Here is a 17,975-nt window from a genome sequence, read left to right as displayed (position 1 = left end):
CTCCCAGAGCTTTGGTTTACTTCCTTATTTACAGAAATACATGGATCTTAAGTGTTCAGCGTAGTAAATTTTGAAAGTTTTTGCACCTGCGTAATCACCACCTAAAACAACAGTTAGACCATTTCTGTCACCAGATGGTTCTCTCCTGCTTCTTTCTAGTCCGCTCCTCCCACTGTACGACTCCTACCCTGGTTTCCATCACCGTGGAGTTTTGTCTCTTCTGCAAGTTCATATAAGTGGGATCAGCGTCCTGTACTCTTTTGTATCTGGCTTCTTTTACTCAAAATAATGTTTTTGAGATTCATCCAATTATTGCATCATTTACAGTCCATTCCTTTCTGTTTCTGAGTCGTTATTCCGTTGTGGGACTCTAACCACAGTGTGCCCGTCTGTTCTTCCCCAAATGGTTCTGAGGAAGACTTGTCAGTGGCTCCATGCAGACATAATGGGTGTAAACATGTTGAAGGAAGAAATTTCTCCCCAAATCCACATCTTTATAGGAAGTGTGTATTTCACAATTATATGGTACTTTAATCTGTCTAAAGTTGAGTTCATAAAGGAAGATAGTTGGCATTTTGTATTAAAATTTTAAGTTAAATAGAAAAGTAGAGTGAATAGTGTAGCGATAGCCAGTATTTAGATTTAACTGTAGCTGTTTTGCTGTTTTACCTTAGTCTCTTAATCATTTTTTTTCTTAAGAATTTTCAAGTAAATAGTAGAAATCATGGCATTTCTTCCCTAAATATTTAGAAGGACATTTCTCTGATTACCACACTGCCTAAGAAATTACTGATCATTCCTTAGCATTGAGATAGCATGTTCCATAGCGATAGTTGATTAACTTTTCCTCAGGGTTGTGTTATGAAATTTTGGTGTTTCACAGGAACAGAAAAAAGCAGCATTAGAAAAGAAGGCGACGATGGCCGCTTCGACAAAGGGACAAGAGGAAAGTGCTCAGAAAGCTAAAGAAATGGCTTCCCTCCCCTCAGAATCTAACGAATCCAAGAGGAAGCTTCCAGTTGGTGCCTATGTGTCTTCTGTGCATGTTGATTATGAGTCTTTTGAAGTTGGCACTGGACAGGTAAGTTTACATGTTGATTAGGGCTGCATATTTTATGTTGGAATCACATCTTTATTATTGGAGTTGGCCTTAAATAGTTAACGTTTATGGCGGGTGGAGAAAACATTTTCTCTCAGTAAGATTGCATACTTCTCTCAATAAAAAAATACTTATTTATTTTGAAATTTATTTTTTCCACCACTCATTATTTTATAACATTAGTCTCTCATAGCTACTAGCAGCTAGCAACAGCTACTGGCAATAGTTGGAAAATCATGTGAACACAGTTGTCCCGAGTTACCTGCTGTTTAGCTTTCTGTGGTTTCTGTTACCCATGGTCGTCTGTGGTCAGGAAGCAGATGATCCTCCTTCTGACATATGGTCAGAAGGTCAGTAGTAGCCTAACGTTACACCCCAAGGCTTATGTCATTCATCCTGCTTCATCTCATCACGTAGGCCTTCTATCTCACATCATCACGAGAAGAAGGCTGAGTACAGTACAAGAAGACATTTCAAGAGAGACACACTACATTCACATAACTTTTATTATAGTATATTGTTGTAATTGTTCTATTTTTTTATTGTTGTTGTTAATCTCTTACCCTGCCTAATTTATAAATTAAACTTTATCGTAGGTAGGTATGTATCGGCAGAGACATAGTATATAGAATACCGTCTTATCTGAGGTTTCAGGCATCCACGGGGGATCTTGGAATGTATCCCCTTGGATAAGGGGGGACTACTATATACTTAAATATCTGTGAGCGCAACTTGCTGCGTTCACTTACCTTACATTTTTTAGTATTCACAGTTCTTCCCTTGAAGAAAAAATTTGTTTTCTTTTTCAGAAAAATTTCTATAAAAATTGACCAAGGAGTCAACAGTGCTACATTTAATAATATACTTTATTATACTTATATCTCAATGGCTTAGAAGTATTAAAATCTTTTTAGACATTGTTACTTTCAGTATATTTATAGTTGTGTTTGTAAGGTTCCATTATCCTAAGTGAATTCATGACTGATTTAAAGAAGGCAGAAAATGGAACAGGGTGTATGTAATAGTCTGTTCAAGCTTTTAAACCCAGTTCATTGATAAAGATTGCATTTTTAAAATGTCCTTCTTTTGGGCGCCTGGGTGGCTCAGTTGGTTAAGCGACTGCCTTCGGCTCAGGTCATGATCCTGGAGTCCCGGGATCGAGTCCCACATCGGGCTTCCTGCTCAGCAGGGAGTCTGCTTCTCCCTCTGACCCTCTTCCCTCTCGTGCTTTCTATCTCTCATTCTCTCTCTCTCAAATAAATAAATAAAATCTTTAAAAAAAAAATAAAATGTCCTTCTTTTTAAATACGAGCAAACCTTAACTTTTTTTTTTTTAGATTTATTTATGTGACAGAGAGCACGTGTACGTGCTCACAGGCTGGGGGAACAGCAGGCAGAGGGAGAGGGAGAAGCAGGCTCCCCGTGGAGCAGGGAGCCTGAAGTGAGGCTCGATCCCAGGCCCCTGGGATCATGACCTGAGCTGAAGGCAGGTGCTTAACCGACTAAGCCACCCAGGTGCCCTAACTTGAGCATACTTTAGCAAATAAAGGGCAGTTATTTCCTTGCTTAACTGTGAAGGATCAGAGTATAGAAGAAGATTTAGGGGATTTATGGAACCAGGGGCTCCATGTGACCAGGACAGTGTCACTGTGTGTCCCTGTCCGGGAGCTGGCTTTTTCCATGAACCTGGAATCATGGGTGTCATTGTCTGTATGTCATCTCCTTATAGCTTTATGACCACAGAGGAAAAGAAATCTCCCCTGGTAGGTCCAGTTAGGAAAATATGCTTGACCTGGTTTGAGTTACAGGTCCATTTTGGCCAGTTTGTACTGCCTGGGGAATGGGGCACAGGTTGTTTGAGCCAGCCTAAGTCACATGCCACTGCCATGGTGGGTGGGCAAGTACGGTCTGTTACCCAAAGGGTTGTGGGGCAGTGTAAACAATAGCTTGTGTGCATCATTCATTGCCAGAAAGCCAAGAAACTGCCTAAGCAAGAGAAAAGAAAAGATACACTCTCCTTCTTCAGAACTATCCACCGTGAACTTTTGAACAAGGCCTTCTAGACCTTTATTTAAGCATGTATATATATATATGTTTTAACAAAAATGGGGAAATACTACATATAATGTTTTACCAAAATATTATACTGCTGTTTTCAAACACTATATTATGAATATATTCCCATGTCAGTAAATATTTCTGTTATTTGTAATGACTGCTTTGTTTTACTGTTTGGACAGATAATGATTTGTCATTTACTTGTTTTTGGATGTATTAGTTTGCTCGGGCTGCTATGACAAAGTATTAGTTTGCTCGGGCTGCTATGACAAAGTATCACACACTGGGTGGCTTTAAACAACAGAAATTTATTGTCTCTGTTCTAGAAGCTAGAAGTCCAAGAGCGAGGTGTCAGCAGGGCACGCTCCCTTTGAAACCTACAGTGGAGAACCCTTCTTGGTCTCTTCCAGCTTCCGGCAGTTTGCCAGGCACTCCTTGGCTCATAGATGCAGCTGTCCAGACCTCTGTTTTCACATGCTCCTCCCTGTGTCTGCATCATCATCCCTCTCTGTGTCTGTCTCTGTGGCCAGATTTCCCCTGTTTATAAGAACACCAATCGTGTTGGATTAGGGCCCACCTAAATACCTTATTTTAACTTGATTACTGCTGTAAAGACCCTAGTTCCGAATAAGGTCTGAGGTACTGGTACGTGTGTCTTTTTTGTGGGGATACAGTTTCACCCATAACGTTGGACATGTAGGCAGTTTCTAGTTTTTCACTCTTAAGCAATCCAGTGCTGAACACTTTTAAACCAATTTTCTGTGCACATTCTTTGTTCTTTCCTTCAGTTAAATAAGTAGAAGTGGGGTAGGTGGGCCCAAGAATGTACACACGAAAATTCTGATAGTTACTTCTACTTGCCCCCGAAAAAGTTGTGTCGGTTTGTACTCTCGTAGGCAGTTTATAAGACTGACCCCTCTCTTTCCTCACTTAACACTGGTGCTATCATTCTCCTTTACAGATAGGTAGTGTTCTCACTTTCATCAGTTTCTTCTGGAAAAAGGACTTTTTCATGAAAACAGAAGATTTTTACTTTCTTTTTAATATTTCATTTATCTCTCTGATAACCTTGTAGGGAAAATGGTGTCTCACTGTCTTCCTGAGCATTAGAGAAATTAGACGTTTTCTCATATGTCTTCTAGGCATTTTTCTTTCATGAAGTGTTGATTTTACCTACTTTTCTACTGAGTTTCTTTTTTTCTTTTCGGATATTTAAGAATTTCTGTATGTTAAGGATATTAGCTCTTTGTCATCTCTCTTGTAAATACCTTTTCCAGTTGGTAATTTTTCTCTTAACTTCGTATTTTCTTCTTTTTTCTTATCTGGAGCTGAGGGAAATGCATAATCTTGAGAGCATGTCCTGTGTGGCCCTCATCAGTAGCAGAAACCATTGAATTTGCAAATCTGAGGGCAAGCCAAGGGATGTACAGTCTAGACTTTGTTAGAAGGGGCAGCCTAGTGTAGTAGAAGGCATTGGATTTGGAATTTGGGAGTTCTCATTCTGCCATTCACTGGCTGAGTGCTCTTCGGTGAGTAATGTCATCTATCTGAGCTTCACTGTCTTCATCTGAGAAGTGGACACGATAATCTTGCTGTACCCCCCTTTTCAGGGGGCTTCTGTCGTGCTCTTGGATTATGCCGTTCATTGTTCTTCATTCTCAGGATACTCAAGTGACAAAGACCTCTATCCTGCCACTGAGCAAGAAACAGAAGAGTTTTGTAAACTGTAGAGTGCCATGAATGTATGTGCTTTCTCTTACTCTAGGCAATTGTCAGTGAGCTGAGGGGCTACATGCAAGCTGCCAAAACAGAGGCTCTCTTGGGACAAAGCATTTTTCTACTGGAAAGAAACTTGCTTGAACAAACAAAGATGGTAGTTATAAGAGAAGTAACAGTTGTTGAATGCTTAAAATACGCCAGGCTCTGTGCTAAGCACTATATGTGGATTAGGTTATTTATTTTTCAACCCCATTATGAGTTTGGCATTGTTATGATCCCCATTTTATAGATGAGGAAACAGGCTGAGGCAAGAGAGGTTAAGAAACTTGCCCAAGGTCACACAGTAAGGCGTGGAGCCAGGATTCAAACCCAGGCAGTTTGAATCTAGAGTCTGCACTTTTAATGGTATTTATGATTATAATAAATATAATGCTTATTGTATACTGTGTATATTATGCTGGACAACAAGTAAAAGTATAGACGGGATGTAATAGTCTATGAAGATTTTAAAGAGAAATTTTTTCTCCCATTGGAATAGCTGACAATGATTATAAGCATTATAGGACACACCTAGAGTGGCTTCCTCTGTGTTGAGATGCTTTTAATTAAGTGCAGTTCCAGCTTGAACTTTGAATTTTTTTATAGGACATTGGAATGATGATCTTATATTGTTTTTTGATTCTTTCTAGGTTTCTGTTGTTTACAACTCATTAGACTTTGAACCAGAGATTTTCTTTGCCTTGGGATCTCCAATTGGTATGTTTCTCACCATTCGAGGAGTGGATAGGATAGATGAGAACTACAGGCTTCCAACGTGTAAAGGATTCTTCAATATTTATCATCCAGTGAGTGACTTGAACTACTTTTTATTTTGAAGATGAAATACCTACATAGAAACCTATATAAATCCTAATAGATTCTCAGATTCTTTTTTTTTTTTTTTAAGTTTTCATTTATTTTTGACAGAGAGAGTGTACAAGCAGGGGAAACAGCAGGTAGAGGGAGAGGGAGAAGCCGATGTGGGGCTCGATCCCAGGACCCTGGGATCATGACCTGAGCCCAAGGCAGACGCTTAACGACTGAGCCACCCAGGAGCCCCAGATTCTCAGATTCTTATTTCTTAGGAACTAACTCTGATTTTGATGTACAACTCAACTCTTTGTCCTAACAGAGAATAGTCTGATACTGTCCAATAAACTTTTCTACCAGAAAGCCTTTGTTTAAAGAAATAATTCTATTGCTTTGCTTGCAAAGTAATTTTACTCACAAATTTGGAAGTCGTCTTATAATTACCAGTAGCTGAATAACTTGTGAAAAAAAATAAAAACCTCTGGTTTGGTAGTTATCCGTTTTGTTGCCCAATCAAGGTACATAACTCAAGATAAAAGAGCTTTTCCTAAATTTCCAATTCTTTTTTTTACAGCTTGATCCAGTGGCGTATAGATTAGAGCCCATGATTGTTCCAGATTTGGACCTGAAAGCGGTTCTCATTCCACATCACAAAGGCAGAAAAAGACTTCATTTAGGTGAAAAGCAAATACTATAATAACTTGTTTCCTTCCTCTCATTTTGTAATCTGTTAGTCCTAATGAATTATGTCCTTCCTGTCATTTGTAATTGAATTATGAAAATTTTAACACTAGATCTTTTCTGACAAAATTAATGTTATTTAAGTGCCTGATGTGTTTAGAACCTGTTTACTAAATGTTCAGAAGAGCTATAAAGAAAGTTTTGAATGAGTTGCTTCTCCTTGATGACTTTCTCCTTGATAAGGCGTTCTAATGGTTGAGATACTTGGGAATGGGGGAAGTCAGTACTAAAGTGATGAGATGCTTGGATTTTGATAGAATTTTGTCATAATGTTTGGTGGAGTTGGGAAGCAGAGTAACACAGGAATTAAGGACCAACAAGAAATAAACTTGATGCTAAGTCAAATGAGCTGTTAACTTCCTTGTTAACTAGATAAACTTTTCCAATTAAAAATGTTCATTAAACATAATGGATCAGTAATAATTCCAAGTGGGGTTTATGTTTCTCTTATGCCTGTTAATGGTATATATCTTCCATAGGTTTAAAGGTTTGGGTAGAAAGAATGGGAGTGCAGTGGAGAAGAGGGAGGAAAGTGAGCATACCCCCCCTGTTTTTTAAAGATTTATTTATTTATTTATTTGAGAGAGAGAGAGAGAGAGAGAGTGTACATGGGGGGTGGTCAGAGGGAGAAGCAGACCCCCCGCTGAGCAGGGAGCCCGATGCGGGACTCGATCCCGGGACTCCAGGATCATGACCTGAGCCGAAGGCAGTCGCTTAACCGACTGAGCCACCCAGGCGCCCCCTGATCATACCCTTTTATTGAAAATTGGATTTTCTTTGTTTCTTTTTTTCTTACATTGTGCTTTTAAAAAATATTTAACTCTTTTGGAGTTAAAATGGGAAATTTGACGCTCAAGTACCTTGAATTCAAATAGGATTTATTAGACAAAAGTAGAAAAGGCAGGGGTTTCTTCATTTTTAAATCAGAAGTGTATATTGTGGTTGTATTAGAATCTCAAATTGTCGAAACCATTTTACCACTACAGATTAGAAGAGTAGTCATCTCTTTAATCCTGTGGGCACATGTTTTTTAACTTACAGGAAAAAAGTACATGAATATGCCTACATTTTTATGGTATTTGAACTCCTTCTCCCACCCTTTTTTTTTTTCCTTTTGTGGAGAGAGGAAATTTATACATTTTGGGTGGTTTGGCTTTAGTTGTTAAAAAAAATGACAGAATAAGACTCTTCAAAACATTTTTTAAAAAATTTTTATTTATTTGTCAGAGAGGGAGAACGAGCACAAGCAGGGGGAGCGGCAGAGGGAGGAGCAGGGAGCCCGACGCGGGGCTTGATCCCGGGACCCCGGGACCATGACCTGAGCCCAAGGCAGACGCTTAATGACTGAGCCACCCAGGCGCCCCTCTACAAAACATTTCAATATGCTGAGAGTTCTTGGCTGAGAAACTCTATGTGTTTGGCTTTTAAGAGAGGACTTATCCTGTCTGAGAAGAGTGTTAACTTTTGTTTTAATTTTTGTGGTACAGAATTTTATCCAGTGACTGACTTGATGTGTCATCTTAATCTCTTTAGAGTTGAAAGACAGTCTCTCTCGTATGGGATCTGATTTGAAGCAGGGTTTTATTAGCTCCCTGAAAAGTGCTTGGCAGACATTAAACGAGTTTGCCCGCGCTCACACCTCTTCAACTCAGCTACAAGAAGAACTGGAAAAAGTGGCCAATCAAATCAAAGAAGAAGAAGAAAAACAAGTAGTTGAAGGTAAATTGGACATTTGAGGCATTTTCTAGTACAAATGTTATTTGTAAATATAATACTTACGAATTATTTAATGGTGCTTTTCCTTTCTGGTCTTTTTTATTAAAATGGAGGGGTTCTTTTATAAAGGAAAATCTGTTAGGATAAACTCCTTCAAAATGCATGTCCGTCTTTTTCTGGGTGTTACCCTGATAGTTGCTGGACTTTTTACTCTGCAATCTTAAGTTTTTGTTGAGATTTCTAAGGCCAGAGTGGAGTATCATTGTTGAGAGCTAAGCTTGTATTCAAGCATTTTAAAGACCCGCTGTAAGAAGTTATCTTCCTGATGCTGTTGTTTCCCTGTGTTGTTGTATTATAGACTTTATCTGCATTGTTAGGTCATTGTGCCATGATGTTTTTGACTCTCAGATTCTAATTCTGTTTCCTTTCTTTCTACAATGCTCTCTCACCCCTTTTCTTCAAAACTTCTGTCAGCTCGTTGGCTCTTTCTCCTCTCTCTCGGGTAACCAGCCCCTCTTCCTTCCCCTGGCTCTTTGGAGGAATGGCAAGTGAGCCTGCTAGTTCCCCAGGTTGCTACGTGTGTCAAGCGATATTCTCTTGAGCCCAGAAAGTCAGCTAAAGTCAAAGGATAATGATTAAGTGATTGACTTTGATATTGAAATGGTTTAAATTCTAGCAGAAAAGATTGTTGAAAGTCCAGATTTTTCCAAGGATGAGGACTACTTAGGAAAGGTTGGAATGCTAAACGGAGGCCGCCGAATTGACTACGTTCTTCAAGAAAAGCCAATAGAGAGTTTTAATGAATATCTTTTCGCTCTTCAGAGTCATTTATGCTATTGGTAAGTGGTTTCTTCTTTGATAACATTCATGTGGCCTTTAGGTGCTAGCACATAGAGCAGTTTTAGGGAGACTCTAACTGATTCATCATTTATGATGGAATATTAATTACAACTGCCATATATTCAAAGTCTATTTTCCCCCTTTATTATCCACAAGATGGCAGTGTATCATCTCTCTTTGAACAAAGGCCTTTGGTACTGGCACACTGATTTTGTAGGGATACCTTTCACAGAAGGGGAGTGGTAGGGACTTTGAAAAGCCATCCTGTCACCATGGAGGATTGCAACATAGCTGTTTTGTAGCTGATTGGTATCCACCCAGTTTATAAGGACAGCTTTAAAACCACACTTACTGTATTGTCATTTGCCTTTCTTAGTGAGGGTTGAATAGAACAAAGTCTGCATTTTCCACCTTTATGCATAGAGGTCTCTTAAGTAAAAATGTTCTTTTCTTTGTGATAGGGAATCTGAAGATACTGCTCTGTTGTTACTTAAAGAAATTTATCGAACAATGAACATTAGTCCAGAACAACCCCAGCATTGATTGGACTGCAGTGTCACTGTGTAAGTTTATCTTTATTGTGTGCATACAATCTGAATGTTTCATTCTGAAATCTTTTTTTTTTTTTCTTTTTTAAGTAATCTCTATGTCCAACGTGGGGCTGGAACTCATGATCCTGAGATCAAGAGTCACACGCTCCACCGACTGAGTCAGCTGGGTGCCCCTCTGAAGTCTTTTTTATGGAGTTGATGTTGACTAGAATTTTCCCTTTTTTCTGTTTCTTCCTAGTGTTTCTTTTTTCTTTTTTTAAAAAATTCAGAATAGAGACATTAAAGAGGGAAATTGGTTTGCAAGCTATATTTCTGACATGTTATAGTTTTCGTCCTAATTCTGCATAAAATTTGAGTTCTTTTATTTTCATTTTTTTCTAAAAGGTATTCCCAGGAATATCAGTTAGGAATTCCTTTGGTTGTAGGTAACAGAATCCAACTCACAGTACCTTAAATGAATAGAGGTTTATTTTTCTTGTGTAATAGGAAGGGTTCATCTGTTGAATGATATCACTGGACATTCACACATTGTCGGCATCTTTTTATCTGCATGTCGGCTCTTAATCCATAATTATAAGATGGCTCCTGTGGTTCCAGGCACTGTGTGTACATTTAAGACACGAATAAGGGGGAAAGGACACTGGCAGTTATTTCTAATCCTTTTATTTTTTATTTTATTTTATTTTATTTTAATTTTTTAAAGATTTTATTTCTTTATTTGTCAGAGAGAGATAGAGAGAGAGTGACACAAGCAGGGAGAGCAGCAGGCAGAGGGAGAAGGGAGAAGACGCTGAGCAGGGAGCCTGACGTGGGGCTTGATCTCAGGACCCTGGGATCGTGACCTGTGCCGAAGGCAGACGCTTAACTGATTGAACCACCCAGGTGCCCCGTTCCTGGCATTTTTTAATTTGCTTTTTTAAGAATTTATTTTTATTTATTTGACAGACAGCGAGAGAGGGAACACAAGCAGGGGGAGTGGGAGAGGGAGAAGCAGGCCTTCTGCCGAGCAGGGAGCCCGATAGAGGGCTCGATCCCAGGACCCTGGGATCATGACCTGAGCCGAAGGCAGACGCTTAACGACTGAGCCACCCAGGCACCCCACTTTTAAATTTTCAAATAATAAATGTTAAGTTCAGCCCCCACCTTCTTATTTTGGAGAGAGAACCACTTTCAGTAGGGTTTCCTTGGATTGCCCCATGTACATCCAGTTAAATGTACGTGTGTGTAAAAACAAAGGGATCTCATTGAACGTATTATTTTGCAACTTGATGTTTTTGATCAGCCTTATAACTTGCACAGCTTTCCATATTGGCTTGTATCTTTTTCATTCTCTTTCATGGCTACATAGAAATGTAATGTGGCTATATTCCATCTTTTTTAGCCAATTTTCCATTAATGCACACTTAGATCATTTCCTAATGTAGATTAGGGAGTTTTAGTCAACAGATAGGTAAGAGGTCTGAAAAGCCATTTTATAATCAGACTCTTGATACAGTTTTATCTGTTCTCACCGTTTCTGGTATTACAGTACTAAAATAAACTAAAGGTAATGTCAAAAGCTACCCCAGTTCAGATTTTCAATTACAAAATAGTCTCTCACTTGGTCCACAAATATTTATTTGGTACTCACTATGTGCTGGGCACCAGTTTTCATGCCGTGGATAAGTGGAAAATAAGATAGTATTCTCACCTTTAAAGAACTTACCTTCTACCGGGAGGAGATCAGTAGTACACCTGTGCTCCAATCTGTAAGTAAATTTCAGATATTGATAGGTCTTGTGGAGATAAAATAGGAAGGTATTGTGAGTGATGGGTTGCTTCTGGGGAAGACCTCGCTGAGATGACATTGGAGTTGAAATTTGAAAGATGAGAAGGAGGTGGACATCTGAAGATTTGGGGAGAATGATCCAAGCAGAAGGAAGGGCAGCTGCAAAGGTCATGAGATGGGAAGAGATATGTCATGTTTGAGGGACAGAAAGCAGGCCAGTATGGCTGGGGTGATGCTGCCATCCTGAAGGGGAGCTCAGGAGTAGAGGAGTCAGGGTTGGGTGGGCCTGGTGATGAGGAAGCTGGCAAGGCCTTTGCATTCTACTCAAAGTATAATGGAAACATGGAGGGTTTTAACGGGAAGAGTGGTATGACTTGGCTTAGACTTGAGAAGGAATGCTCTGGGTGCTGGCTGGAGGGCAGACTGCTGGGTAACCTGGAGGGAGGAAGAATAGTTAAGAGGTTGTGGTGATATTGACTGGTGCTCTAGTGGTAGGGGTGGTGAGAGATGATTGAGTTGTATGTATGCTTTGGAGGGAGGGAAGTCCAGGACTTCTGGATAAGCTCATCATGAAGGAGGAAGGAAAGAAGTTGAGGATGACTCCTAGGATTTTGATGTGAGCAGCTGGGTAGATTATGGTACCTTTTCCTGAGAAGGCTTGTGGACAGAGCATAGTTATTTTGTGAGGTGTGGGGATGGGGATTTGTAGTTCTGTTCTGTTTAGTCAGTAGTTGATGTCCTGGAGCTGATGGTCTGAAGCTCAGAGCTAAAGGTAATGACCTTAAAATCAATTATCAGCATATACGTGGCCATTTGAAACCAGAAACAGGATGAGATCACCTTGGAGTGTGTAAGTGGAGAAGAGAAGAGGCCTGGTGGACAAGGAGGAGCCATTTAAGTGAAAGAAGATTTGGGGGCTTGTGATCTCAGGGAAGCTGAGAGAAGATTGCTTCGGGAGAGAGTAGTCAGCAGTGTTCAGTGCTGCTGAGAGAGGCTAAGGAAGGGGAGGACCAAGACTTGGCCATTGGCTTGAGGCAAACATAGGACATCATTGGTGACCTTGAGAGCAAAGGTGTTTTCATGTCATGGCAGAGGTAAAGTGGGTGGAGGAGAGGTAAGGGCCAGAGAGGAAAGAGTTCTGCTGTGAAGGATAATAGAAATAAGATGGGGACACTTTATGACAGCAAGGTGTGTTTGTTTGCTACTGAGAATGATCCAGTATTAGGGGTGAAATTGAGAAGGAAAGAGTAAAAGGGGGTAATTGTGGAGGGAAATACTTGAAAAGGTAGCGTGGGAAGGGGCCAAGGCCAAGTGAAGCATTTAGCCTTAAGAAAGGAGCAGGGACGCGTCTTTCCCGGTGGCGGACGAAGGAGGGGAGTATGGGCACTGGTAGAGATAGGATCCTCTTTCCTCTGGGGGCGGATGGACAGTAAAGAAACCACTGCAGGGTGCCAGATGGTGGAAACAGAGCAGCAGGTAAGGGAGAGAGGGAGCGCACTTGGGGTGGGCCGAGTTGCTATTCTGTATAAGATGGTGAGGGACGCTCTCACTGGTAACGTGTCACTGAAGCAAGTAAGCCAGGTGGGTATCTGGGGAAAGAAGATCGTTTCAGACTGAGAGAAGTAGATCTATCAGAACATAAGAGCCGTCTCATTCTTTGTAATGATTGTGTCGTATCCCGTTGACTGCTGCACTGTAGTTTTTTAGCCAATTCTTTGTTGATGGGCATTTGGGTTATTCTGATCTTTTACTAATATAAACAATGCTTTGGTGATACATGATGTTCAATAGTTGTATTCCATTTTATAGTTCTATTATTTATTAAAGTATTTATGTTATCTACCATTGTTGGGTGTTTAGTGTTTTTCCAGCTTTATTACAAATCTGACATAGTTGCATGTACCTTTTGCACATATCTCTTTGGGATAAATTCCTGCATGTCGCATTGCTGGATCTAAGAATATTGCACATTTGCAAAGGATTTTGATCTACACCTGTTGTTAAATTATGTTTCAGAAAGGTTGCTCAATTTTCATGTCTGTGTAAGTGCTGGTTTTCCCGTATCCTTGCCAACACTGGGTATTACCATTTTTAAAAATTTTGCTGATTTGATAGCCATGAATTTTTATCATTGTTTTTGTTTATATTTCCGTCACTAGTGACATGGAGCATTTTTGGTATATTTTGGTGGCCATTTGTCTTGTCAGTTGTCTAGTCTTGGCCTTTGAGCAAAAGGTGTGGAGATGTGGTGTAGGGTATTTTTGTTTCTAACTGATTTATAGTTATGATATTTTAAGGGTATTAACGCTTCATCACTGCAGAGTTGTTTTCCAGTTTGACATTTGCCTTTTATTTTTGCTTATGCTTTGGCTTTTGGGGGGTTGGGTGGATAGAGAGCATGTTTTAAAAATAGGTAGGCCTAGGGCACCTGGGTGGCTCAGTTGGTGAAGCAACTGCCTTCGGCTCAGGTCATGATCCCGGGGTCCTGGGATCGAGCCCCGCATTGGGCACCCTGCTCAGTGGGGAGTCTGCTTCTCCCTCTGCCTCTGCCTGGCACTCCCCCTGCTTGTGCGCGCGCTCCCTCTCTCTCTCTCTCTCTCTCTCTCTGTAAAAATAAATAAATAAAATCTTAAAAAAAAAATAGGCCAGTCTTTTGAGATTATCATTTCAATAATTATGGTTAAATTTTTTTGTTCTTAAATGATTTTGGTTTTCACTTAACTTTATAGTTTAGAAGAATAGAGTTTAGAAGAATAGAGAGGGTTTTAACTTTTTTCTTAGTTTTTTTTTTTTTTTTGCCTGTGCCATATATTGAAATGTATCCTTTTGTCATTGATGTTTCTATGATATGCTCTGGTTTGACATTTTTTTATGTTTGACATTTTTTTATATGCCTAGTATTTGTTTTCTTTCCCTTTTTTTTGATGGGAAAATTGATTTTTAAAAATTTTTTAATTCCAGTGTAGTTAACATACGGTGTTAAATTCATTTCAGGTGTACAATGTAGTGATTCAGCACTTCCAAACGTAATTCGGTGCTCATCACAATAAGTGTACCCAGTATTTGTTTTCTAGGCTTTGGGACATCTCTTCTATAGACTTATTTATCTGCCTACCATATTTCACTGATTTCAAGTCCTATAGATTCCACATTTTATATTTAAATTTGGACTGCATCCTCTAATCAGCTGTTGCCTGGATGGCAGTTGAGTTCTTCCCGAGATGGTTTGCATTTTTTTCTGCCATTTACTGGGCCGGGGGCGGGTGGGGGGAAGGGGTGCGGGAGGGAGGGGTCATTACCAACCTGAGTCTTCTTAAACTAATTTCTCTGCTTGAGATATTTTGGACTATGCTGCTAGTGTGAATTCAGACCACAAAATTTGTGGGCTGGCAGGGCTGGGGGACCAGTTCAAATACCAAGGAATATTTTTCCCCCTCTTCCCATTGTCAAGGAAGACGTGTGCAGACTTCTTTGCTGTCCCTTGTAGAGGAAGGGTTATTTTTTTCTACCCCTCATTGAGGCTCTAGCCCTCCAGTGTCCCCACTTTTTGAGGTGGTCTCTGTCTCCTTTTAGACTCTGTATCCTGAGCATCTTTCCTTTTCTTTGCATGGGTACATAAAATAATGGTGCATCTTACATTTGATGGTGTCTTACACTTAGTGAAATATGGTGTTTTAGTGATTGTAACTTGATAGATTTTACTGTCTCAGTGCAAGTTCTAGTATACCATAAGTCTTGGCTCTTGTTCCAAATGAATTTTGAAATGACTCAAGTATCCCTGACAGTCTCTCCACAAAACAAAGCAAAACAAAACCCAAACATTGTTCTAGGATTTTAATATCACCTAATAATAAAAACTAAGAACCTTTCATTTCACATAATTGTTCACTGTTCATTGTTTTCTTTCTTCTTATATTTGGTTGTAAAATTTGGGCAGGAACTTAAGTTCCTGATACCGTTTTAATACTATGAAATAATTAATTTAGAATATCGACAGCTCTATACATGGTTCATGTTAAGTGGAGAGCACTTCTGTTGAATAATTCTTTGTGTTTATCTCCCTTAGTCCTTTTTAGAATTGTTCTTTAAAAAGCCTCACATGAACTTGACAGGAATTTTTTCTTTTACTTTCTATACTCTTTGTGTTCTGAAGATCTACCACACTAGTTAATCTCACTGAACACTCCCAGCTGCACTTCTGTCCCTTCAGAAGCCCCGAGGCCTTGTGCTCACAGGCCTGGTTCTTCGGAGGCAGTTAATGGTGCAGGTGTGGTAAAGCTGAGCACCTGACAGAATATTCTTTTACTTCAGAAAGGAACAACAGTGCGTAGTATATTGTTACTGTAAGTTTGCAAAGTTCACCAAAGATTCTTTTTTTCTCTTAAAGACTTTCTTGTCTTTCCAGAAAGTTGGAGTAGAAATTTACATTGCTGAGAAAACTCTCAGAGGACATTCCCACTTTGCTCCTGTGATGGATGACAGAAAAGTGGTTCATCAACATTTGCTCAGAAAGAATTCTCACAAGTAGGAAGTCATTTAAAAGAAAACGTACAGAACAAAAAGACAATGAAGAAAATCAGTACCATGTTTGGACAGTGTAGATAAGAAAATATAATTTTAAAAATGATGCAGTTAAAAATTCCTCAGATCAGGTTAGTTGTACAGCTGTCAAAGTAATGGCGTGATATCAATGAAGAAATATTTGTGGCATGCAGACGGTTATTTCTGTTTCTTAAAGACCTGTTGTCAATGGGCTATTAAACTTGCATTTTTTTGTAATTAATGTAGTATGTTCTTTTATTCAAGTATGGACTTCTTGAGAAACCATAGTTATATGATTTTCCAAAAATTTGTGTTCTACTTTAAATGTGAGTTGTAGTTCCCAGCTGCTTTACTGAGGGGTCATTTGTGTCTAAGAGGAAGTAGCCAAGATTGCTTATATTCCAATTTGAATCTGAGGTTTTATGAAGCCTTTCAAGCGCTTGCTGAGCATGTAGTTGTGGAAGTGAGATGCTCCTGCAGCACAGAAGTCCTGGGAGGTGCCCTCCCGGGACATCCATGTCTGCTAGTTGGGGCGTTGGGGGGGCAAATGGGAGGCTTTCCATTTTGTCATCGGAGTTAGCTATGCAGTTGCCTTGTTGCTAAACTTTCAATTAATGTGAGAACCAAAGTAGAGTTTCTTGGGGGTTTTTTTGTTGTTCTTTTTCTTTTTTTTTGCTTTGTATTAATTTCACTTATACCAAAGTGTTTCAAAGTATGAAATGTATTGCTTCTAGACTATAAATCTACTTCCTGAAAAGACTGTTCTGTAATATTTCACTTTGTTTTATTATAACTTCAAATTATCTTAAATATTTTCCTAATACACGGGAATGCTGATATTTCTTCTTTTGTTATGTGGTAGAAACATTTTACACTGTTTATTACATAGTTCTCATGGAACATAGAATTTTTTGAAAGCAACATATGATACACATTTTTTGTGTATATATTCTAATTAGTGTGAATAAAATAGTAATTGCATTTTTAAAAAGCAGCAAATGTTTCTCGTCTTCCTTAAAAATGGGCCTGTGAGTTCAGCGTTCATTTACTTTTCACTGTGAGTCCCTGCTGTATATAGTTAATTCATAGCATTTGCTCCTAATAATTGAATTAAGACAACAATTTTAGAGCTGCACGTGATCTCGGGCAACATAATTCATGCCAGCTACCTCATTCGATCGCTGAGGATGCAACAGTGCTTGCCTTTCTCTGGCTGCAGATCTAGGGGCAGATTGGGCTGGAATACAGTTTCACTGATTCCCTTTCGGCCTTCATGTCTCTACACCTAGTACTACTGCTTTTCACTTAATTTCCACTTAACTTAACCCAAAGTGATGAAATAAAGAAAAATGAATGTTATCTATATATACTTAATAAAATCCAGTCTAGTTTGATTTTTCAACTTACAGCTGGTTTCAGCAGCATCATTCAGCCTATGTCTTCTGAGTATTGTGGGCAGAGGAGAAGAAATACTTGAGCCAGTGTCCAAAGAAGAAATGTGTACCAGCTGAGTTTCAGGAATCGTGAAATTTTTTTTTAAAGATTTTATTTATTTATTTGAGAGAGAGAATGAGAGAGAGAGCACGAGAGGGAAGAGGGTCAGAAGGAGAAGCAGACTCCCTGCTGAGCAGGGAGCCCGATGCGGGACTCGATCCCGGGACTCCAGGATCATGACCTGAGCCGAAGGCAGTCGCTTAACCAACTGAGCCACCCAGGCGCCCCCAGGAATCGTGAAATTTTATTTTAACACTTGAAACATAAATTAGTTTTTTGGTGACTCTGCCTGTGGACATGAATTTATATTACTCTTCAATTTTTTTTAAAGATTTTATTTATTTATTTATTTACTTAGAGCACATGCACGGGCGGGAGATGTCAGAGGGAGATGGAGAGAATCTCAAGTGGGCACGGAGCTTGACTCAGGGCTCGATCCCACGACCCCGAGATCATGACCCTGAGCCGAAATCAAGAGTCCTGACACTTAACCCACTGAGCCACCCAGGCACCCTACTCTTCCATTTCTTCAAACAAAACAAAAAAGCAAAATGTTACTAGGTCCCATGAGGGCAGAATCTGCACTTGTTAGCTTATT

General features: G+C 39.5%; 1 protein-coding gene across 4 annotated transcripts in view; it reads left to right on the top strand.

Moving 5' to 3' along the window:
- The window catches only part of SEC23IP (SEC23 interacting protein), a 40,946-nt gene extending 24,826 nt beyond the window's left edge, over positions 1–16,120 (top strand). Inside the window, exons 13-19 of one of the 4 annotated variants that reach the window (XM_028121780.2) lie at positions 884–1,081; positions 5,566–5,721; positions 6,300–6,402; positions 8,000–8,185; positions 8,862–9,021; positions 9,484–9,585; positions 15,747–16,120. In XM_028121780.2, the coding sequence (XP_027977581.1) occupies positions 884–1,081; positions 5,566–5,721; positions 6,300–6,402; positions 8,000–8,185; positions 8,862–9,021; positions 9,484–9,565 (885 nt within the window). In that variant the 3' untranslated portion in view covers positions 9,566–9,585; positions 15,747–16,120. Of the gene's footprint in view, positions 1–883; positions 1,082–5,565; positions 5,722–6,299; positions 6,403–7,999; positions 8,186–8,858; positions 9,022–9,483; positions 9,586–15,728 lie in introns of all 4 variants that reach the window. The other 3 variants (XM_028121779.2, XM_028121777.2, XM_028121778.2) reach the window with 3 other exon arrangements.
- The last annotated feature ends 1,855 nt before the right edge of the window (positions 16,121–17,975 follow it).

Source organism: Eumetopias jubatus, unplaced genomic scaffold (assembly GCF_037043125.1).
Source record: "Eumetopias jubatus isolate StellerSeaLion01/CBP00866 unplaced genomic scaffold, mEumJub1_p1.0 scaffold_17, whole genome shotgun sequence".
In the NCBI taxonomy this organism is placed as follows: Eukaryota; Metazoa; Chordata; class Mammalia; order Carnivora; family Otariidae; genus Eumetopias; species Eumetopias jubatus.
The sequence above is the reverse complement of the archived record's forward strand: the minus strand, read 5'-3'. Positions and strand labels throughout refer to the sequence as shown.